Source organism: Mauremys mutica, chromosome 1 (assembly GCF_020497125.1).
Source record: "Mauremys mutica isolate MM-2020 ecotype Southern chromosome 1, ASM2049712v1, whole genome shotgun sequence".
NCBI classification, from domain to species: domain Eukaryota; kingdom Metazoa; phylum Chordata; order Testudines; family Geoemydidae; genus Mauremys; species Mauremys mutica.
The window spans coordinates 214675588-214699954 of record NC_059072.1 but is presented as its reverse complement, the minus strand read 5'-3'; the positions used below and the strand labels follow the sequence as shown (position 1 = coordinate 214699954).

Sequence of the window (24367 nt, the reverse complement as noted above, 5' to 3'; positions counted from 1 at the left end):
GCAACAACTGCAGTCATTCCGAACTAGAAAAGAGATAATCACCAACACAAATCCCTACAATGAGTTTGTGGGGAGAGAAAGAGCTATGGATACTTTGGATGTCTCACTGTCTGGCACATCTAGCGCTGATATTTCACTTGGAATAGAATAGCAAAGTGTCTGACTATTAACTTTGTACCGAAGAACTGATTTAGGACCTCATTCTCAGCATGGATTTAGAGATCAAACTTTACCAGAATAAGATCAAATCAAGAAGCATAAATTGCCCAGAACCCTTACATGTATTTTTAAAGGCGAGCAAGTAAAATATGTTCAAAATTAAGCACATTTTGGTTTCAACAACTAGTTAGAAGGACTCCTACGGTATGGATGATGGATGAAAGAAATGAAGAGGAAGATGTGAAAAAGGAAGTTTGTGAATGCATTTCTAAATGAAAACAGTATTTTTTTTGAAAAGCCATATTTGTGCGTGTATATGTTTTATTGTCATGCTACTTAAATGTTTATGCATATATTTTGTCATTTTAATTACTGAAAAATGCCCAAATAATATTTCAAACTATTTATTCTTTGTTTTCTTAGCTAAGCAATCATTAGGAAGACATATGCTCAGGTGATACTTGTTACCTCTGTTCCCCTAAAAACCAACCCAGGGTCACACTTGTATTAGTTTTATTACAATGCCACTGTTAGGTCAGATAGAAAAGAGATGGAGCTTATTCATACACGCACACATTTGGAGATGCTAAGGAATGAAAATTTTCAATGCTTACAAATAATAAGAGATTACATGTTATCTTCAGGATGATCAAAAGCCAGACTGTCTCCTTAAATAAAGGTGTGTGACACTGGTGCTACAAGGTGATGAGAAAGTTAAGAATGCCACTGCTTTCCAAAGGGATTGCAAATAGGTAATAAATAAGGCAGGAAGACCAATCAAGTGGTAACAATAGTCCAAGTACAAGATGTAAACTTGGGCTAACATCTTAGCCACCAGCTCAGGAACATTATGGATTTTGGTAAGGTTAAAAAATAACGATACCACCATGTTTCATTACTGATGCGGGCTGTAAGCAGACTAATCAATGTTGACAAACACCCATTTCCCAAACTAAAAGATTTAAATCCAGTGTGATTATTCACATATATAAAGTGATGGATGTAACAAAGTTTGAAAACTGAGGCCTTATTGACCAGTATTAGTTCTGAAACATGATCCACGTACATTGTAATAATACAGTACATCACAGCAGTACATCACATCAACCAACAGAGCAAGACTTTGGTGATTACAATAAAGTTGTTAGAAATTGTGCTAGTCTTTTCACTATGCATAAATGGTAGACATCTTATATAATTTGGGACATAAAAAGAATGGTCTCCTCAAATTTGAACCTAAATTTAGATACTTAGATTTTGAAAGAATAGCTTTTTTAAAAATCTAATCCCAATTGAAATATTTCCAGGGTATTTTTAAAGCTTAAAAGAAAACAGTTATTTTCTCTCATAAAGTGTTTGCAACACAAACATTGCAACACTGAGAGCCTAAAATTGGTCATGAACAAAAGTGAAACTGACTTAACTGATTTTCATTGGACAAGCTGAGAGAAACGCAAAAAGAAAAGTAATACGTAAATCAGATTTTCAAAACTGAAATAATTTTAAAACCTAAGTTGTTGTTAGTAACAAGTAAAGAATTATTACATTAAATGTGTCACAGAATATCAGGGTTGGAAGGGACCTCAGGAGGTCATCTAGTCCAACCCTCTGCTCAAAGCAGGACCAATCCCCAACTAAATCATCCCAGCCAGGGGTTTGTCAAACCTCACCTTAAAAACCTCTAAGGAAGGAGATTCCACCACCTCCCTAGGTAACCCATTCCAGTGCTTCACCACCCTCATAGTGAAAAAGTTTTTCCTAATATCCAACCTAAACCTCCCCCACTGCAACTTGAGACGATTACTCCTTGTTGTGTCATCTGCTACCACTGAGAACAGTCTAAATCCATCCTCTTTGGAACCCCCTTTCAGGTATTTGAAAGCAGCTATCAAATCCCCCCTCATTCTTCTCTTCTGCAGACTAAACAATCCCAGTTCCCTCAGCCTCTCCTCATAAGTCATATGCTCCAGCTCCCTAACCATTTTTGTTGCCCTCCGCCGGACTCTTTCCAATTTTTCCACATCCTTCTTGTAGTGTGGGGCCCAAAACTGGACACAGTACTCCAGATGAGGCCTCACTAATGTCGAATAGAGGGGAATGATTCACATCCCTCGATCTGCTGGCAATGCCCCTACTCATACAGCCCAAGATGTCATTAGCCTTCTTCGCAACAAGGGCACACTGTTGACTCATATCCAGCTTCTCATCCACTGTAACCCCAGGTCCTTTTCTGCAGAACTGCTGCCTAGCCACTCAGTCCCTAGTCTGTAGCAGTGCATGGGATTCTTCCATCCTATGTGCAGGACTCTGCACTTGTCCTTGTTGAACCTCATCAGATTTCTTTTGGCCCAATCCTCTACTTTGTCTAGGTCCCTCTGTATCCTATCCCTACCTTCCAGCATATCTACCACTCCTCCCAGTTTAGTCTCATCTGCAAAATTGCTGAGAGTGCAGTCCAAGTCACCCTCCAGATCATTAATGAAGATATTGAACAAAACTGGCCCCAGGACCAACCTTTGGGGCACTCCACTTGATACAGGCTGCCAACTAGACATGGAGCCATTGATCACTACCCATTGAGCCTGAAAATCTAGCCTTTAATTCACACCTGCTTGATCACAATTAACATACCAAGTATGTAATTAGACAGTCCTCATGAAATGCCTCTGGGATAGATATGCTAAGCAAAGGGACTACAACTCCTATCAGCCCTCTCCCCACTGCATATCTCCTTTCCCCTGGCCAGGAAAGGGGAATGATCCTGAACCAGGAAATGGATGGGCTCTGTTTGGAAGTGGCAGCTATATGGCCACTGAGGTCAGGGAAGTTGAAGCAGAAGTTGCATGGCTAGCCGGAAGCTGCACAGAAGCTAGATGCAGAGAGGAATCCCCAAGGACTGTACACAGAGCCACTGTGTCCAGGCTGGGATGCTGGACAATAAAGCCAGGTGTAGGTCTGCATGGTACTTATGGGGGAGAAGCAGAAGCTGAGCAGAGAACCAGTGCCCCCATGAGAGACAGCAACTGAGCTTGACTAGAACCCTGCAAGCTCCTATGTGCTCGAACAGAGACTGGACTGGAAAGGACACCTCAGGCACTAGGCATGATGAAGAGCTCCGACTCATGATTTGACTGCCCCAGGGCCCAAACAAGAACTGCCATTGCTCACTAGAACTGTAATTGTTTAAGGGCTTGTCTACGCTACTGCTTAACACGATGTAACTTACATCAGTCAGAGGTATGATAAAGCTACCCCCTGAGTGACGCAAGTTACATCGACCTAAGCACTGTCCATACCAGTGCTAAATGGGCAGGAGACACTCTCCCACCGACATAACTTCCACCTCTCATTGAGGTGGAGTAGTTATGCTGACAGGAGAGTGCTCTCCCGTTGGCATAGCACATCTTCAGCAGAAGCAGTGCTGCTGCACCAACATAGCACAGTAGTGTAGACTAGCCCCAGGCGGTGTGTCTCAGGTATCTGCAACCTCTCCCTTTCCTACTTACTGGGACCTGCCAGGGCTAGCACCTGCAAGGTCTAGCTACTGAAGCACAAACAGCGCTTGCCCACAAGTTGTGGTGCATTTGCATGCTGCATTTGGTGTACTGAGTAGTCCCAATAATTACACTTCTTTCAATGCACGGCTACTAATGTATTTGAAAATCTAGATGTAGATTTGTGCCCTTAAGGGGACATACTGTACATGCCATAGGAAACAATCACCCCTACACTGATCCTGGTGGGTGTTTTTATAACAAAGAAATGTATTAATAATATTATTTTAGGGGTATAACAAAATTTGCAAAGTGTATGTGACTTTTAACCAGAAGAATTTCATACATATTTTCATCATCCAGAATGTGCCATATAAAACAGAAAATGAGGCTTTAACATACAAATGCTCTTCTCAAATAAATAAAATAAAAATAGTCCTGGCCCCTTTTACATTAATCACTTTCTTGCAACTCATATTTAAGTTTTTTCCTATCTGAGGACAGCTTCAGTTTCATATCTATTTAGAAATTCTGCCAATTTCTTAGCTATTTATAAGCACAGTGTTAATTCAACCTTGAAAAGTATCACTCTCCTCCCTGCTACCCAGTAAAGTGAAGTGAACCTAAGTACTCAGCTATATCTTCATTCTTAATTAAAAATAGCTTTATTTGCTCAATTTCTTTGCCAAAATAATACTTCAGTTTTAGGATAACATCAGCAAAAGTCATGAAAGAAGGATAAAATGTCTCAAAGTTCTGAGAATAAAAATGTATTTCCTTTTAATAAAGAGGTCATTCATTGTAAATATGAAAGAGACATGCAAATGTTTTGTGTTTCAGTACTTCCGTGTTTTGGGGCATTCCTGAAAAAGAAAATATTTTTCTCTCCACAGAATTCTGAATTGAAAGTGGCTGGGAAAATACATACTGTAATACTGAATACTAACATACAGTAGCTCTTTCATACACTATAAGTAAACTTAGTTAATCTCTTTTGGAAAACAAGATAAAGATAAAGCCAAGGATGTACAAAATTTGATTTGTACAAAAGTTCTCCACAGAGCCCTTTGCTTGTTAGGAATGAAATAAGAGAAATTATTTGTGTCATTGTGACAGTGGTAATAAACATTAGAATAATTTCTTTCTTCCACTGCTGAACAAGAAGAAACTTTATTAGAATAAAGGAAAACAGTATTTTCTCTAACACTATTCTCTCAGCTTCTCAGTAGAGCTTATACCTAGGACACATCCCAGCCTCCTCCTGTTTAGCACCCTGCTACAGATTTAAAGTAACAGTACACATCCTCACAGAGTGTGTAATACAGAATTTAGATCAAAGAATGATGAACCTGAAAGAATGTGCTGATGAAATGCAGAAAAGTTATTGATACACCTACACCAGATGCAAAAGAAATTAAGGCTTTGACTACACTTGCACTTCAAAGCGCTGCCGCGGCAGCGCTTTGAAGCGCTAAGTGTAGTCAAAGCGCCAGCGCTGGGAGAGAGCTCTCCCAGCGCTGTCCGTACTCCACCTCCCTGTGGGGAATAACGTACAGCGCTGGGAGCCGCGCTGGGGCTTTGACCACACTGGCGCTTTGCAGCGCCGCAATTTGCAGCGCTGGAGAGGGTGTGTTTTCACACCCTGCTGCAGCGCTGCAAATTTGCAAGTGTAGCCAAGGCCTCAGTATAACCCACTGAGTGTCATAGCAATTAACTAATAAAGCAAATAAGATAAATGAGACATTTCTAATTAGTTTAAAATGTCAACATGTGATTTGTGCAGTTATAAATAGCTATATACCTCTCCTTTTGCTACATTTACAAACCTCCAAAAACAAATTAACCATAAAGAAACATAAATCATCATTAAAGCAAAACAAAGTAGAGTATGCTTTCTAAAAAGTTCTCTGACCAGCAAACTTGTCATCTCTTTTCTTAACATTATCCATACGCAAAGACTAACATGGTAGGCCTGATTCTCTTCTCATACCCAAGTAAATTAGGAATAACTCCACTGAAGTCAGTGGAGTTATTGGTGTAAAAGGAATATCGTAACCACCACAAAACTCTTGTGGTGAAATTACTCCACTCGCATACAGACCAAGTATCTAGGCTCTACGTGAGTGGAACACAGAATGCGCAAAGAATTTCTTGGAAAGGTTATTTGGACTCTATGCAGGCAGAGCGCAGAGCTGTTAACGACATGAAATCCACTCCCCACCTTTCCATCCCCACCAAGCCAGGGCCAAGCCATGGATCTTCTATGCAGTCCATCTCCACAGCTATGAGCGCAGAGTACTGGGGCCACCAAGATCAAAATAAAGATGGATCTGCAGCCTCTCTCCTTTTGGCTCTCTTCACAGAGATCCTTAGCACATCTTGCAGAGGTGCACAGACACCCCTGTGAAGTCACTTCATCAGCAAACCTCCATAGCAGTCCCTTACACAGGCACTCCATACTACAGGTGACTTTTCTGTGCTATTTATGTGCTTATATTGTTCCGATCATCATGCATCACTGGTGCTGCCCCCTTTGATCTTTGCACATTGTAGCAGATTCTTAGGCACTTGGGAATATTTTACCTAAGGCCAATCCTGTCTACATGAAGCCAATGTTTGTGAACCAGCACTATTGTGGCTGTATAAATAGTTTTCTTAGGGTTGAATACAAATACTTTGTTGAGTCACTGCTCTGTTTGTGAAACTGAATTTTGGCACTCAGTACAGCTATCTAAGTCTACAGAAGCACTGAAAGCAGCCACTCATGGGAAAATTCAGAAGTATTTTTATAAACCAAAACCACCAAGTTCTGCTGCTATCTTAGAACAAGAAAACGTGGAGGCAATAACTATTTTTATTAAATACCAAACTCCAAATAAGGCATATTAAAAGAAAAATATTTATTAATTAATTGAACAAAATATTTCAGAATGTATTTTTGTACTTTGGACTCACAGCTGAGGGGTGGAGAGTTACCATTTTCATAGAATCATAAAACTGGAAGAGACCTCGAGAGGTCATCTAGTCCAGCCCCCTACACTCAACTAGGACTAAGTATTTTATACACAAAGATCCAAATATTACTTGTTTTACCAGTGCTGTAATCAGGGCGAGGCGAGTGAAGCGGAGGGGCGCAGCCCTACCACGATCAGCAGCGCTTCGGCCGCAGCTCTATGGCCGCCACTTCTTCAGTGGCAATTTGGCGGCGGGTCCTTCTCTCCGAGAGGGACTCAGAGACCTGCCACCGAAGAATGAATGAAGCAGCGGCAGCAATTCAGCAGCAGGTCCTTCCCTCTGACAGAGATTCAGGGACCCGTAGCCGAATTGCCACTGAAGAGCCTGGAGCCGGCCCTTGCCTCGGGCACAAAAATTCCTTGTTACGGCTCTGTGTTTTACTCACATAAAATGCCAGTTAAGGCCTCCATTCTACAAACTGCTGCTGTGATAGTTGGGCCTACAAATGTAGCCTAATTGTGAGCTCAACTATAAAAGATATGTAAAAGTTCATAAAATGACAACAATAACCCATAATAAATTTTGATGGGAACAGTTGTGGAAGGGAGACAAAAAACTGAATTAATCCAAACAAAAAGATCTAGTGATATAATTCAAGACTTTTAAAATCATAGTGAACAAGAAAACGAGAACTAACATCTTAGTAAATGAGAAAAGTGTGAAACCAGAAGTCTGAACTAAAATTGTGTCAGATACTAGGTCTAATTGGTGGACAAAATAATGAGGAGATAGGCTATTCCATCTATCACTCCCTCTGTGGGTCCTTAAACAAAGAGACTTGGCAGGGGGGGAGATACGGAAAAACAGAGGGAGGCTACTGGAGTGATCTTCACTGTCATCCCCACCATTTGCTGTGACCCCAGACCTTCTTCATCCTAATTCTGAGAAATGTCCCAACCAGACCGGGCCAGAAAGAGGGACCCAGATGACATCGCTACCTCTGCTGGCTCCAGCTTAATCCCAAACACCACCTGGGATGAAATGGGATAGGACTAACCGGAGCGGCTTCAGCCCATTTTAACTAACTTCTTCTCTCACAATAGTTCTCAACCCATTTACCATTGTGGGTTGCATATGCAGCTTTTTGTGTGTTATCTGAGCTGCATCCACACAATATATATACTACAGGTATGGCCCTGAGGATGTCACGTGGGCCGTAGCTGTGCACTGATTGGGCCACAAGTGGCCCACGGGCCGCAGGTTGGGAACCACTGCTGGAGGACAGTTATTACTATCTTGAACTAGGATTGCCAACTTTGTAATATTTAAAAACCAGACACTCCAGCAGGAGTGGCAGAACCACTCCTGCCCCGTCTCTTCCCCCGAGTCCTCACTCCTGTCCTGTCCCTTCCCCTTGAGGCCCTGACCCCATTCGCTCCTCTTTTCCCTTCCCCCTATCATTCACTGCTCTTCCCCTCTCTCCCCCACCTCAGTTCAGGTTGGGAAGAGAACCCTGCCTCCCCTGCTTGCAGTAAGCCGACTTTGGCTGTCCAGTCAATAGATCTGACCGGATACTATCAGGTCCCCTTTTCGACCGGACTTTCCAGTCAAAAACTAGGCATGAGGCCACCCTATCTTTAACACCATCAGAGAGACTGTCAAACTAGAGGTTCTTTCCTTGTGAGATTCTCTCCAGCTAAAGGGAAAGAGAATAAGGAATGTTGTTAAAATAAAGGTCTTATTTTACATTCCAAATGCTGTAACTGGTTTTCCTTATTTTCTGTATCTTTAATAAAACTTTTAAAAAGAATTGTAATGGTTTGTTTGCCATAGTGCTAAGGTCTCTGCATGCCAAACCCTGGACTTATTTAACATGGTTTCATGTTTGACAGTGACTGGGTTATATTAACACCTTTTGCCCATTTATTCCATCTAAATTAATACAGCAACACTTGCCCCATGCAGGCAACACCCTGTGTTTATCTGAAATGGCACTGTAATCAGTGGGGGGCCGTGCAAAGATCCAATTGCACAAAGCAGCATGCAGGATCAGGGCCTTAGTCAATAGGAGATCTGCATAACACAAACAGGATTTGCAGTACAATTTTCAAAAGCACCTAGATGACTTAAGTCCCACTATTTTCAATTAGACTTAGGATATGTCTACACTACAGTCATTGGGTGTGATTGCTGCTTGTGTGTATATATCCAGCTAGCGCTAATCATTTACCCTTAGTCTTCATAGGAGAAAGTCAAATCTATCCAAAAGATATTAACATGTAGTAGTCTGTAAATAATACAGGTTTGCATGTTAAAAAATAATATATATATATATATAAATAAAATGGTGCCCGAATGCATAAGTATACAGATGTATGAACAATTTGAGATGTATCATTCACTTGATCATTTGGCCATTGATGTACTGCTCACGAGCAAAGTAAAACAATTTTTATTTAATAAAAAAATCCCCAAAAACAATTGGATACAACTTTTCCTTTTTAATCCAGCTGCTCTCGCTTTTCTAACCCCACTGAACACAAGCTTATAAAACCTTGTGGGACCATTCTTTAAGTGATGAGGAAAAAAGTGTTTTAATCAGATGAAAGAAGATATACTCAATGTGAAATGCTTAACACTTTTTTTAAAAGGTGCTATACATCAGACATCACTTTAGCCAACCAATCTTCAGACTACAAGACAAGCACAATATTACAGGAAATCATGTAATCTATAATTTATTCACCGTGTAATGTATGCCTAGGAATTTTCTGCACCAGATACATGACCTTGCTCTGAGATTCATATAGAATGTTTACTGTTTTAAAACTAATTGCTGAGCATTCATTCCAATAATTACAGAAACCTAGAAACCTTAGAATTACATGTAGCTAATGCAGAGAAAGGGAGGGAGACAAAGATTGAAGACATACTTTTCAAGGTAAAAATAATCTAATCTCTCCTTTTCCAAGCTCCTATACACACACCTCTGCATTTGGCTTATAATATTTCAACAACTAGAAATGGGGGCGGGGGAGATGAGAGAAATGCACTTTACATTGCAATATGAATGTCATTATTTGCCAGAATTATCATTATTTACCAGAATTAGCAGAGTGCTTAAAGCTAACTGGAAATATTTTCCTAACATTCGTAAAACTCATTTCAATGTACCCTGTGAAAAACTATTAGCACTTCAAAATCACTCAAAGAGCATTTTCCATCAAAATGATAGTCTTTATATTACTAATCTGGAGCAAGCAAAAAATGAATGAAGCAATACAACCTGACAGACCCTACCCCCACCCCTTGTTAGATTGGATACTATGTGATCATCTTTGGCCAGTGTTACAGTCCACTTAGTTCTAAATATAAGTCTCATCAAATATTTAACCACTAGCTTTAAGAGCATCAAATTTATGGAACCAGATTTTTTTTCCAAATAAGCACACTTTAATAGAAGAGTAAGCATTATAATTTTTAAAGTGATAATGCACAAAAGCAGTTGCAGTAATTTGAAGAAGGAGATAGATATTTTCAATAAAGTTTCTCATGTTTTAAAAAAAAAAAACTGTTGGGTGTCTTTATTTGAATACATGCACAAACACCCCTTATGTGTTTGCTTAGCGGGAGTATTGCTGGGTTCCATGAATATGCTTCCAACTTGGGTGACTAGAGAACATGTTTGCCTTTGGCTTTGTCACTCCAAAAGGTCTGAAACAGTGTGTTTCATGGTATGTTGTAGTGGGAACATGTGCGGCCTAGAAGAATGAGCATAGGATTTGCTGTGAAAAGGTCCTGAGCTATAATCCTGGCTCTGTTAGCCAGAGCACAGTCTTGGACAAGTCACTTTGTCAGTTTTCCTACCATAAAACAGGGAACATACTTACACTATGGGGCTGATGGGATGATTAATTAGTTAGTGATTCTAAGGCACTTCAAATATATTTCAAGCACTATATAAACACTAATTATTATTAACAGAACTTCATTGGTGGCAGGTCTGAAGTAAGCTTTTTACTTTTATACTGAGTCCATGTAAACTACCAATTTAAAAGAGGCGAGCTTGTTGAAGGATGGATTAAATAACCCAACAGGCCCCTTAGTTCCAACCTGGTATTTTGAATTACTATACGAGGATTAATAGACGGACAGAAAAGAATGCTGAAAATGTTTGTATCCTTATAGGTCAGTATTACTCCTTTTGGGGGGAGGGAGAACGTGTATGTTCTGGAATTATGGAAATCGGTAGAGAAAAATCACTACAAATCAATTTTCTGTCAAGAGAGAAATATGCTGCAGTTGCATTTTATTTAGTTTGGAATATCACTTTTTTGGATACATCAGTAAAATACAGAAGTTTTTATGTTAGCTATGGGACTGAGTATTAATTTTCCATTCCTGTTTAACTACCTTTTTTTAGACTTAATAAAATTACATTTGTTCTGCTACTTTATAGCAAGCCAGAAGAGGGTACTGTAGTGACTACCTACCTTGCTGAGCTTTTTGCAAATATGCGTCAATAGCTACTCACTTAGAGCAAAGATCCATAGTTTCCAAGCACAAAGTCACTTTTGAGTTAGCAACTTTGCTTTGACGCAACTGCTCAGAATCAAAATAAGCATGTATGTGTCATCCAAGACTATTGACCATTTTACTTTAGAAATTTTCACCTAGTGTATAATTTAGGTTAAACTCATGCAACTGATCTGACACCAGATGAGGACAGTCAGTTCTACTTCATTTTTTTAAGAACAGCTTATTACATTAGAATAGGATTTTAAGCATAAAACTACAGTTAAATATTTTTTTAATATGCACTATGTTCCAAGTTAAGGATGGATTATCAGCTTACCTTCAATGACTTCTGACTACTAAATTTAAACATCTATAAAGACCTTGTTATATTTATTCCCTTAGGGTTGTTTTGTCTTTTAAACCTTCACGGAAGGTTGTAAAGAGTATAATTTTCTTAAAGGGAATTAAATGTTGCAAATATGTGTATTTAGGTGGTTCACTAAAAAGAATATATATGTGCCCTATTAACCAGAAAGGCTTTACACTTGTTAACTATACTCATTTATAGTCACAAATATTTTTATGTGCATTATAGATACAATAAACCATAATGCTTCCCAAAGAGCCATGTTGGTCTATAAAATACATATGTATATATTTAAACCAAAATACACTTTACCTGATATAAATGATTCCTTCAGAACTGATCTGTTTACCAGTTTATATTTATATGTATGTTTGATTTGACAGCATATGTTGGCTAAGGTCTATTGTAAAAAAAGAACCCAAGTATCATATGGTTCTGCAGAACAAGCTGTATAGACGTGCCATACCATTTTTATATAAGATGCATTTAATTATATAGAAATGTCATGAGAAATTAAGTGTGCATGTTCAAAAACCCCTATTTAAACATGAACTTCTTTTGCCTTAAACACATTAAAATTTAAGAAGAGCCTAACCCACATCAGAATAATAATCTGCAAGATTCTGTTTAAAAACAAAGCCAAGAAAGCATCCAAATCCTGTAAATCCTTGGTTTTAGTCCCACATATTTAAAAATCAGAAGGATGACTTTTTAAAAAATTTACAGACAGATTTGCACATAACATGCAGAGTTTTGCCTAAGTTTTTGCCACAGACAAAATTTGTATTGCAGCACAACTCCTAAAATACTTAATTGGCATAACCAACTCTTGCAATTGTATTGGCAGTCTTGTGATACTTTGACTTTTCCTTAAAGCCCCAGCTTCTGGAGGTGTGTGATTAGGTAAGAATATCAGCTTTCATTTGAAAACTAAATTAAGGTTCTAGCCCTCAGGGTTCTGAGAAAAATTCAAAAACATGACCCAAGTGAACCCTAATGACTCAAAAGCCAGGAGGCAAATACAAAGAACCCTAAAATGTATTTACATTTTTTTTAAATCTCATGATTTTGTTGGCCTGACTCATGATTTTTGAGCACATAGGGCTGGCAATACTAGGAAGTATTCACACAGCTAAGCATAACAATGCTAAGAAAGATATTGGGTGCTTGGTTAAAATTATTTTAAAAAATCCTCAAGAATAAATGTATACTGCATGCCAAGTGATGGAAGTATTGACATGGATGAAAACAGGCAAAAGGGATTATTTTGGGCTACAGCCCATGCAATCACTCTCTGTAAATTCCTTGATACACACACAACAAAGTAGCTCTTTTCACAGAAGTTGGGGACCCTAAGCCTAGTTATGACAAACGTTTCCAAAATGTACTGCTTACTATAGTCTTCATGCAGTAAGAAATTGCACTTCAAATATTAAGCAAGAACTCATGATGTCATGGAATATGGGTCTAATCTAACTTCTCACTGAATTCAGCAGGAGCCTTTCCATTGACTTTAATGAGTCGTATCTGGCTCTGAAGTGAAGTGGGGCAGAAAGAACAGCACAGTTTCTCATATTTCAGGTTCCCTTTGAGAGCAGGATCATGTGCCAAACATGAGGAAAGTAAAGGTCTTGTTCTAGTCACCTCAAATAAAACAATCATTCATTTCTTCCCCAGTAGCTTGTGAAACCTGGCTCCCCTCAAAGGAAAATGAGCAAAGCTGTTTCAAAGAACTGGAATAGAATCGAACAGTCAAGAATTTCAGCAAGGGGTGGAGAAAGAGTCAGGCGAGGGCAGCAGATCTGCTGATTTTTAACATGCACTGTCCAGCAAGGCTGCATTTGACATCTTAACCCATCCCCCTTTCTCCACCCACCTGCCTCCCTCTGTCTTCCATAAAAATAGAAAAGGTAGATAACTGACAAAGCAATTAGAGACAGATTAACAACCCTCAAATGCTGCTTTGCACTGTCCAGCTTCTTTTAATTCTCCACATTCTTTTGTGGGGAGAGGGGCAAACACACAGTGAAAGAAAGGGGGGAGGAGATGAAGCCATCTGAAAAGTCTTTATGCAATCAAGGGGATATTATTTCAGGAGACTAAGAAGGGGCAAAGGATTCACGTTGCTAAGGAGACACTTGGAAGCTGACATTCCTACATAAATTTACATTTATACTGAAGAAGGGAAAGAAAGCTGTCCTCCAAAGTTTGTTTAAATTCCCTGGTAACTGAACCAAGATGACATTTATAAGAGTAATTTTTGCATTACACAGTCTAAAACAAATAACACTAAACCCCACTGAATGTTACCCCAGACACCGACAATGAATAAAATAATTTAAGACAACCAACGAGGGGAAATCTGTAATATTGTTTTCAAGCAGATCTTAGACTGGTTCTGAGAACTACAAAAAGATTTCAGAGAAGCCAGGAAAAGAAGAAATTCATGTATTAAAAACATACAGTACAAAACCAGGCAAACAGCTAACGATCTCTTCCCTTGCACGGTTACCAAAAATCTGAGGGCACAAATAGACGCTTGAGCAGTTTTTGTGTGCGGGTTTTGATTTAACTTGTAAATGTTTCCACTGGGACTCCAGAAGTTTTTGCAATGAAGCCTAGAAAAACCCGTAAAAAAGCAGATTTTTTTAAACGAGTGAAATCCAAGAGGCAGCTTGTTTGTTTCATTCACAGACCGTTTCTGAGTATCCCAAGCAGTTTTTCCAATAGGAAAGGTGCCCCCCTCCCCCATCCACGAACAAAAGAGGCAACAAGCTGAAAAAACACCAATAAACCAAAACGAGAGACGTGATAACAGGGCGAAAGGAATATGAAAGGGGAGGAAAAGCAGGGGTGAAAGTAAGATAAAAGACTGGCCGGTATAGGGGCCCGGCTCCCGGAGTAAGGGGCGGGGCTGGGGGGTCAGCCTCCGCAGCGAGCCCTTCCACGCTGCCAGGGCTCCAGCGGAGATTTAAAGGGCCGGGCCCAGGGGCAGCTGCCCCTTTTGCCCCCGTCGGCGGCCCTGCAGGTAGTGTAGCTTTCCTGGAAAGGACATACACTTGCTAAGAAGGGAAACACATAACCGGGGGGGGGGGGGGGTAAAGGGATGACAGAATCCAGAGGGTGTCTGCTCAGGACAAAGTAGAAAAAAAAAAAAAAGCTATTTCTTGTCTAGGCTGATCTGCCGACCACTGGGCTGGAAGCCGCAACTTTACAGGCAGATCCTGCTGGTTACTTTGGAGGGGAGAAGCGATATAACCCTTAGTCTCCAAGAATTGCTCCTTCTTTGGTGAACAACCACCAGCGGCCAAAAACCAGAACTAACCAAAACTCAGGACCTTTTGGCATGACAAAGACAAATGCAGCTACCTAGCTGATTTCTTAACCCGCTCCTGCCTCCCTGACCACAAGACAGAGAAAGGGCTTGGTGGTAGGTGGAATTGTGGAGCTCTCTGCACATACGCATTAGTTAGACAATCGCTTATCTATCCATTTGGAACTAGCGAGATGGATGGGTGGGCGCAGAGGTGCAGGACTGGGGTGCAGCATGGCAGAGTGGAACCTGGAAGGCAGCGCTAGAGGAGGAGGAGGAGACAGGGGAGACTGGACTGCATTACTAGATAGGAGAGGACTGGGATTGGGATGCAGCACTGAGGAGGAGTGGGAGACTGGGATGCAGGCTGGCTATGGAGGGGGAATGGGGTTTGGAGACCAGGCTGGCAGATGCGGATACAGTGCAGGGTGGAAGGTTAGGGGACTGGGGTAGTTTGATGGGTGGAGTAGTGCTAGGTAGGAGTGGTGGAGTGGAATGGCTGGATGTAATGGGTGGGAAAGCTGGGTATGGGTGGCTATTATAGACGGCTGAAGGGTGGGGGATGGATGGAGGGTGGCATGCTTAGATCGGAGTGACTTGGGGTAGAGGTGCCGGCTGGCTAAGGGTGGACATGGGCAGCTGAAGGGTGGGGTGCTGGGTAGGGGTGGATATGGGTGGGATGGCTCGGTAGGAGTGACTTGGGGTAGAGGTGCTGCCGGGTAAGGCTGGACAGGGGCGGCTTAAGGGTGGGCTCGCAATGGGTGGCGTGGCTGGGGGAGATGCTGGCGGGAAGGGAGGAGATGCTGTAGCTCACCGCTGTGCAGGGTGGACTCGCAGAGCCAGCTGTCCAAGTTGCCGGGCTTGCGGCAGGACTCCCACAGGGACAGGTAATACTGGTGGTCGGCCGTGACCCAGGCCGGGCTCAGCACGGCTCCCAGATCCAGGCACAGCGACAGGAAGATGCACATCAGCCCCACCAGCTTGAGCGGGGTCAGCACCGACACGCGCACCTCCTCCATCCCGCTGCCGGCTGAAGCCATGGGGGCCGGGGCAGAGCCGCCGCCCGCCGGCCCGGCAAGCGCAGGGAGGAGACGGGGGAGCCGCGCTGCTGAGCTGCAGCCAAGCCAGAGCCCCGCGGCGGGGAGCGGTGCCGGGCTGGAGCCCTGCCCTGTCACAGCGCACCAGGTGCGGCAGCAGCTCCCGCCAGTCCCCCGGCTCTCTGAGCGCGCCCAGCCCCGCTCCCCGGCTCTGCCCGGCTCACTCCTCCCCCTGCCTGGGGAAGGGGGGGAGCTTGCACCGGGCCTCCCACCCCCTCCCGAGCCACGCACGTCACGCCCAGGGCTTCCTCCAGGGAGCGGGGGAAGGAAAGGCGGCAAGCCGCCTGCCTGGCCCTCCCCCTCCGACACACGCTGCTCTCCCCAGCCAATTGTGGGGCAGAGTCGCCCCAGCCTGTTGCCTGGCTCCTGCGAGTGCCATGGAGGGGCGGAAAGGGGCGGCTCCCCCTGTCGGCTCCAGTCCCCGGCTCGCCGCGATCCCCTCCTCTGCCTGCCCCCGGTAAAGTTTTGAGGAACTTTTAGCTCTTCTCCACTTCTCCGTCCAGGGCAGCCTCTCTGCTCACCCCTCGCTCCCACTCTGCGTCCTCTTCTCTCCCGCCTCCCTTTCTTCTCGGCTGTGCCTGCCAGCCCCTAGAGATCTGCTCCCGGGGGCTAGAAGCAGCAAAGAATCCTGTGGCACCTTATAGACTAACAGACGTTTTGCAGCATGAGCTTTCGTGGGTGAATACCCACTTCTTCAGATGCAAGTTTGGAAATCAATTCGCACAGTTTCCAAATCAATCCTGTTTTCCAGTTTACGCCTCCTAGGGGTTGTCTTTCTCTCTTTTTAATTTGACCGGATTCATTTCTTTAGTAATCTGTTCAGACACAAAACAAAACACTTTCGGGACCATTAAATACACAAGGTTTCTCTGGGGAAGGTTACCATCCCCGCAGAGAGACCGTGACAATAAGAAAGTACAGCACCGTACAGACGAGATCTCACCTTCCCACCCCACCTAGGCATCCCTTACACGGAACTCTCCACTCACAAATCGGGTAGGAGATGACCTCGATTTACACCTATGATCTCAAACATCTGCGTGAAAGTAGATTATGCAGTTGCTAATCTAGTAGCTAGGTTTTTTTAACCCTAAATTTGTTTTCGTGAGAACTAATCCACTAAAACCATACTTGAAAAAATATGGTGTTTTTTTTAAAGAATGCTGGGCGTTTGTCCAGATTTGACAATTCCCCCCCTTTTTTTCCCTGGGACACTAGTCTAAATCACTTTCGGGTAGGGAGGGAAATGAGCCCAGCGGACAGGCACGAAAACAAGAATGTGAGTGAGGAGGAATGCCTTTGAAGCTATGTTTGGAAGTAAAGCTAACAGTCCCCAACTGGTAGGCCTACTTTAAACACAATTATTTTGCAAAGTATATTAACAAAGAAATGAAAGAACACTTCTGGTTCAGGATTAGCAGCGAAGGGTGTCGACTATAATTCATTCTTTTAAGGATGAAACCTTCTGCCACTTCTAAACCCCAAAGGGTGTGTGTGTGTGGCTTTCAAAAATGGAAATATTAACTCTTTTCTTGCAAAGGCTAGTGTTTTCCATTTCCCTCTCTTTAACTAATCTCTGACCCCAAATTTAGTCTTAAATTATTGGTGCTGTGCAGGAGTTTTGTTTCCGTTTTGTTTGTTGTGTTTAATTAGCACTATAGTGCTGTGAATGTCAAGGGCATATGTTTTAGAGTCATTATTAAACATTGATACTGGTCCTATTCACTTCACTTTCAAAATCAACTCACAGGAGAAAGATGGAAACAGACTGGGAACATTTCTGGTGTCAAGCAAGGATTATTTTTTAATAAACTGATTAAAGTCCCAGATTTTCAAAAATATATTGATTATATATCATTATATGTATATTTGAAGTAGGACTATGAAAAATGGATAGGTGGGAGAAAGAACCTCAGGGAAGCAATAATCAGACTCTCTAAATACAAGGAACCGTTTCCTAAGCCATAATAATTATTTTGCATGCATATTATCCATTTGTGACGTAGCACCCCATAATGCTTTATGAGAATATGCTTATGAATGTAGATATGACATAACTGGAAATTTTTTATGCTACATATGCCATGTAACATATCTTTGTAAAGGTTATGATCTACTGAATATATTTATCCGATTTGTATGCATGTGTCATTTTTTTACTCAAAGTTATGAATATTGGCTGTGTACTTGCATTTGGTCATCTTCTTGAGAAAGGAATGTGCAAGTTAAGTGCCCAATCAAGAAACACTTAATGAACAATGGATCTTGGAAGGCTCCAATCCACATATAAAGTCTACTTGAGGACATTCAAGGTAGTATGTGAACTATGGCTGCTACCTGTAAGTTCTGAGTCATGCATGGACATGCGACTTCCCCATGTGACTCCAAAACTCCATCATGCAGCTGGAATTCTACACAGGGGGAGGGAGGGGTATCCATCCACAGAAGAAAGTCTATTTAAACCCCTGGAGACCCTCCATTTTGCCTTCAGCTGGCTCAAGATATAGCCTCTCCACCCCCAAAGGATACCTGAAAGAAACTGGAACAAAGGAAAGTAACCACGGGGGGCGTGGGTGATTACTGGACCCAGACTAGAAGGAGACTAGTCTGTAAAAGGAAGTTTACTGGAACACCTCTGAGGGCAAGGTTTTATCTGTATTCAGTTTTCTTACTGTATTAGGCATAGACTTGCATGTTTTATTTTATTTTGCTTGGTAATTGACTTTGTTCTGTCTGTTACTACTTGGAACCACTGAAATCCTTCTTTCTGTATTTAATAAAAATTACTTTTTACTTATTAATTAACCCAGCGTATGTATTAATACCGGGGGGGGGCAAACAGCTGTGCATATCTCTCTATCAGTGTTATAGAGGGTGAACAATTTATGAATTTACCCTGTATAAGCTTTATTTGGGGTTTGGACCCCATTGGGAGTTGGGCATCTGAGTGTTAAAGACAGGAACACTTCTTAAGCTGCTTTCAGTTAAGCTTGCAGTTTGTGGGATGTGGTTCAGACCTGGGTCTGTGTTCGTGGCCGGCAAGCATGTCTAGCACAACAAGGCAGGGTTCTGGCATCCCAAGCTGGCAGGGAAAGCAGGGGCAGAAGTAGTCTTGGCACATCAGTTGGCAGCCCCAAGGGGGTTTCTGTGATCCAACCAGTCACACCATCTTTCTTTAAAACTCCATTTTTTTCTCTAAAAGGCATCCTCCTGCTTCTTTTGAACTCCATAGGAATTTTGCCAATGACATAATAGGTAAGAGATCAGAATCTAAATGACAACCTAAAAAAAACCCCTCCAAATTCCTGTTTTCCTCCATTTATACCCTCTTGAGATGTTTCAAAAGCCATTCAGCTCAAAGCACACTACTAAACTTTTAGTGTGCAGAGTCCATAGAGACACTTAGTGCATGACAGACTAGTGCAAGTTAGATTTACACCCCAGTGTGCTATGAACTAGGTGTTCCTATAACAAGCCCAGAGAGAGAGATGGGGGGGAAGGGGGCAGATCATATTACTTAGATTGTAAATTTTTTAGGGGGGCAGAAACAGTCTTTTTCATTATAGGTGTGAACAGTGCTTAGCACAGTGCAGTCTGGTCCTTGACTGGTGACGGGTAGGTGCCATTGCAATACATATAACTGTCATATTTTGCAACCATTTCTAATTTTCAAGGACATTCATGGACTGTGTCTCTAGAATTTCCCCTGTGCCTCAGCATAGCATTATCAATTTCAAAATACTCAAGGTGAAAACCAAATCATGATAGTAGAATTAAAAGGGTTTTTTTAACAGGTTGTTAATTTTTTTATTTCTAAATGTTCTGTATAGTAGAAATTTGTGTCCTTGTGAAGTACAGCTGAAGCCCATTAATCTCGGCCAGTCATTAATCCCAAGGAAATACCCCGTTTTGAATTATTTTGCTATTTTAAGATGAAGTTGGAAGGGAGTGTGAAATAGGTGTATGGATTTTTTTAATGACTGGGGCAGTTTCAATTAGTAGGTAAAAGTCATTTATACATTAGCCAATCAGATTGCTTGAACCTCATCATTACATTTATCTTATAATAATTAATTAGAAGAATATGGGAAATATAATTAGAAAACGAGAACAGGATTAAAAATTGATAAAGAGTGTACTTGGACCTAGCTAGACACACTGTTCCAAAGCAGGATGATATGAAGAATCACGTCTCAGTGTTTCCCCCACGATTTCATGAGAGTGGGGTAAATGTCAGCAGAATGTTAGCATTACAGGGAAATTGTGTGTATTATGGGTAGAGATGGTAGCACTGTCTTTTGTTAAGGTTGCCTAGCACAGGGGTTCTCACAACAAAATTTTTGATGGCCTCAGACTGACAATTTTTCCTAAAATACTTAATTAACTTTAGGAAAAACATATATGCAAATATACATGTCCAAATCATCGTAATTTAAAACTCAATAATAAAAATAATGTACAGTTGTCTGTATTCTTTACTGGATCTAAACAAAACAGAAACACAAATAAGGTGCTTTGCACATTCTTATCTTTTTTTGTTGTTTCTTTTGCTTCTTTAGTTGCTTTTTTTAAAAAGACTTGCTAGCTAGTAAGTCTGCTGTTGTGAAAAGTAATATTTGTTAATGTCACTTTTCACAGCAGACTTACCAGCTAGCTGGGAGGCTGTGAAAAGTGATATTAACGAATATACAAATACAAATTTTCACAGCACATTTACTCAACCCTGGCAAGCCAGGGGACAAATTAAGCCCTCGATGGGGAGGTGGGTAGGGAGACAGCAGGGGCCAGCAGCAATGTGGGGGTGGTGGTAAGCCAAGGGCCAGCACCTGGTGCCGTGTGGCTGGGGTCCAGGGCTGGAGCTGAAGCCTGAAGCTGGATCCTCACTGCGGGGTTCTCCTTTTCCTGCAGTTGCCCTTCCTGGCTGCTGTGGCATGGGGCTCTGGAACAGAGAGTAGGGAAACTGTCTTTTCTGTACTCCCAATGGGTCCCCCTGAAGTGCCCAGGAGAAGATGGAGGAAACAGTCTCACTGGAATGCAAAGGGATGGGGAAAGAAGGGTAGAATAGACGCAGAGGGGGTGAAGGCAGAAAGACAGAAGGTGAGTGGGGAATGGATAGCAGGAGAAGGATGGCAGGAGCTGCGATGGGGGAGATAGGAGTAGAAGGGGTGAGAGACAAGCTTGGAGGTGGGGATGAGAGGAGGAAGGAAGAAGAGTCTAACCATATCACACTTCTGCCAGAACCTGGAATTGAGCCCAGGAATCCTGAGTCAATATTCCTCTGCTGTCAGCAAAAAGCAGCACTTGCCAGTTAGTGTCTACTCCAGTAAGGTGCAAAGTGCACTCTATCCCACTGAGCAACACCTTGTATAACGACTGTGTGTAAGAAGTGGTCCTACTAAGGGTCAAGTCTTGCAACTTGTACACAAGTATTGCTCATACAAGCAGGGGCGGCTCCACAAATTTGGCCGCCCCAAGCAATCATGCCCGGGAGGCGCCCCCGAGCCCCGGGCGCAGCGGACCTCCCGCGGGCATGACTGCAGAGGGTCCGCTGGTCGCGCGGCTCGGCTGAACCTCCCGCAGCTGCGGGTGGTTCGCTGGTCCCGCGGCTGCAGTTGAGCTGCCGCAGGCATGCCTGCAGGAGGTCCAGCCGAGCCGCGGTACCAGCGAACCGTCCGCAGTCATGCCTGCGGGAGGTCCACCGGAGCCGCCGGCCGAGCGTCCCCTCCTCAGTCATGCCTGCGGCAGGTCCGCTGCTCCCGGGGCTCCGGTGAACCTCCCGCAGGCATGACTGCGGCAGGTCCGCCGGCCCAGCCTGCCGCCCCCCCGGGAAAGGGCCGCCCCAGGCGGGTGCTTGCCCCGCTGGGCTCTGGAGCCAGCCCTGCATACAAGTAGTTCTATTGACTTCAGAGAGGCTACTGGCATAAGAACTGCACAAATGCATAAGCATTACAGGATTGGGCCCTAAGATGGTAGTAATAGTTATTCTAACGTAACAGTAGTGTTCAGTTTTCCTCTGTATCTGGTGCCATGAGTAAAGTGCCTTTGTGTTTCAGTTACGCACTAAAATTGTGGCAGATGTTGCTAGTGCTTGTTATACCACATTAGATTCTTAAGCCAAGGAGCATCCAAACAGGAAGTGTGTTACCAACTGGAGGAGTGGCATGTTTCTTACCCACAGTAAATCTATCACTGCAGGCTAGATGGAGAGCCCTTAGAGTACTGGATGATGTCATGAAGAACTACACCTCTACCCCGATATAACGTGACCCGATAAAACACGGGTTTGCATACAACACGGTAAAGCTCTGACATGCTGCTCTGAGAAGCATGTTAAGGGTGTCGGCCAGGTCGGGGCTGAGGGGTTTGATAAGGGGCAGAGGGTCTCGGGGGCTCTACCCCCAGGGTCTGGGTGGCAGGAGCTGTGGGAGGGCACTTTTGGGGGGCCTGCAGTCTCAGAGTGACCCGGGGGATTAGCAGGGGGCCAGGAGCAGCTGCTCTGCTTCCCCAGCCCCAGCTGTGTCACTCGGGGGAGGGGGTTTGGGGGAAGGGATCCCCCCACACTCACCAGCGAAGGGGGAGCAACCCAGCCCCAGCCCGCTCCACCCTGCCAGCTCCCAGCCACGGCACTCTGCTTTCCGCCGTTGGTGAGTGTAGGGAAGTTGGGGAAAGGACGCCCTCCGCACTCACCGGCGGCGGGAAGCGGACCGACGCGGCCCCAGTCCAATCCACTCCTCCACCTCCCAGTCGCGGCGCTCCGCTTCCTGCCGCAGGTGAGTACGGGGGACGTCCTTTCCCCAACCTCTCCGCACTCACCTGCGGCGGGAAGCAGAGCGCCGCGGCTGGGAGGTGGAGGAGTGGATCGGGCTGAGGCCGCGTCGGTCCGCTTCCCACCGCCGGTGAGTGCGGAGGGCGTCCTTTCCCCAACCTCCCTACACTCACCAACGGCGGGAAGCAGAGCGCTGCGGCTGGGAGCTGGCAGGGTGGAGCAGACTGGGGCTGGGCTGCTCTGCTTCCCGCTGCTGCCGGTGAGTGCCTGTCAGAGGCGGGGTGTGGTGTGGTGGTGGATAAGGGTCGGAACAGTCAGGGGACAGAAGGGTTGGGTAGGGGGTGAGGTCCTGGGGGTGATTAGGGATGGGGGTCTCTGGAGGGGGCAGTCAGGGAACAAGGAACGGGAGGGGGCAAAGCAAGTTTGATATAACGTGGTCTCACCTATAACACGGTGAGATTTTTTTGTCTCCCGAGGACAGCGTTATATTGGGGTAGAGGTGTACTCCCTGTTTTGCTTATTAAAAAAAAAACACCACCGGTTTTGGATTCTAGTGTCATATTAGCCATGACATATGAGCAAAAACAGAGTGATTCGTCAAGAAGAGGCAGAAGTACTGAGAAAGAAGTGTAGAAAATTGTTAGCTTAGGATGAGCATGAAAGGCAGTAGAAAAAAATACATAAGGTGAACTGTAACTTGAAGACCATGATGAAGCCAAAGTATGGCTATCTTGTGAAAAGAAGAGATGGAGATGAACTATCCTATGACTGAGATAGATAGAAGTTGTAGCAAGGATAGGAAATGGTTAAGTTGTTGGCTGTGATGGAATGCACCCTTGTATTCACACCGTACCCACTATTGTAATAATCTTTTTACAAAACATGCCTTGTGTAAGTAGGGCTGTCAAGCGATTAAAAAATTAATCACGATTAATCGGTGCGATTAAAAAAAAATAGTGATTAATTGCACAGTTAAACAATAATAGAATACCATTTATTTAAATATTTATGGATATTTTCTACGTTTTCAAATATATTGATTTCAATTACAACACAGAATACAAAGTGTACAGTGCTCACATAATATTTATTACCGATTTATTATGAATATTTGCTCCATGAAAAACAAAAGAAATAGTATTTTTCAATTTACCTAATACAAGTACTGTAGTGCAATCTCTTTATCATGAAAGCGCAACTTACAAATGTTTATATATGTACAAAAAAGACCTGCATTCAAAAATAAAACAATGTAAAACTTTATAGTCTACAAGTCCAATCAGTCCTACTTCTTGCTCAAACAAACAAGGTTGTTTACATTTCCAGAAGATAATGCTGCCCACTTCTTGTTTACAATGGCACCTGAAAGTGAGAACAGGTGTTTGCATGGCACTGTTGTAGTTGGCTTCACAATATATTTACATGCCAGATCCACTAAAGATTCATATGTCCCTTGATGCTTCAACCACCATTCCAGAGGATGTGTCCATCCTGAGGACGGGTTCTGCTCACTAACAATCCAAAGCAGTGAGGACTAATGCATGTTTGTTTTTATGTCTAAGTCACATGCCACCAAAAGAAGGTTGATTTTCTTTTTTCGCTGTTTGGGTTCTGTGTTGCTCTTTTAAGACTTCTGAACGCATGGTCCTCCACACTTCATCCCGCTCACATTTTGGAAGGCACTTTTGGAAGAATATA

The 24367-nt window shown here is 43.2% G+C and overlaps 1 protein-coding gene across 1 annotated transcript in view; it reads right to left on the bottom strand.

Moving 5' to 3' along the window:
• Positions 1-16061, bottom strand: part of TMEM47 (transmembrane protein 47) — a 41556-nt gene extending 25495 nt beyond the window's left edge. The window contains exon 1 of the mRNA XM_045029628.1: positions 15621-16061. Coding sequence (XP_044885563.1) covers positions 15621-15846 — 226 coding nt within the window. The 5' untranslated portion in view covers positions 15847-16061. The remainder of the gene's footprint in view (positions 1-15620) is intronic.
• Positions 16062-24367: the final 8306 nt, after the last annotated feature.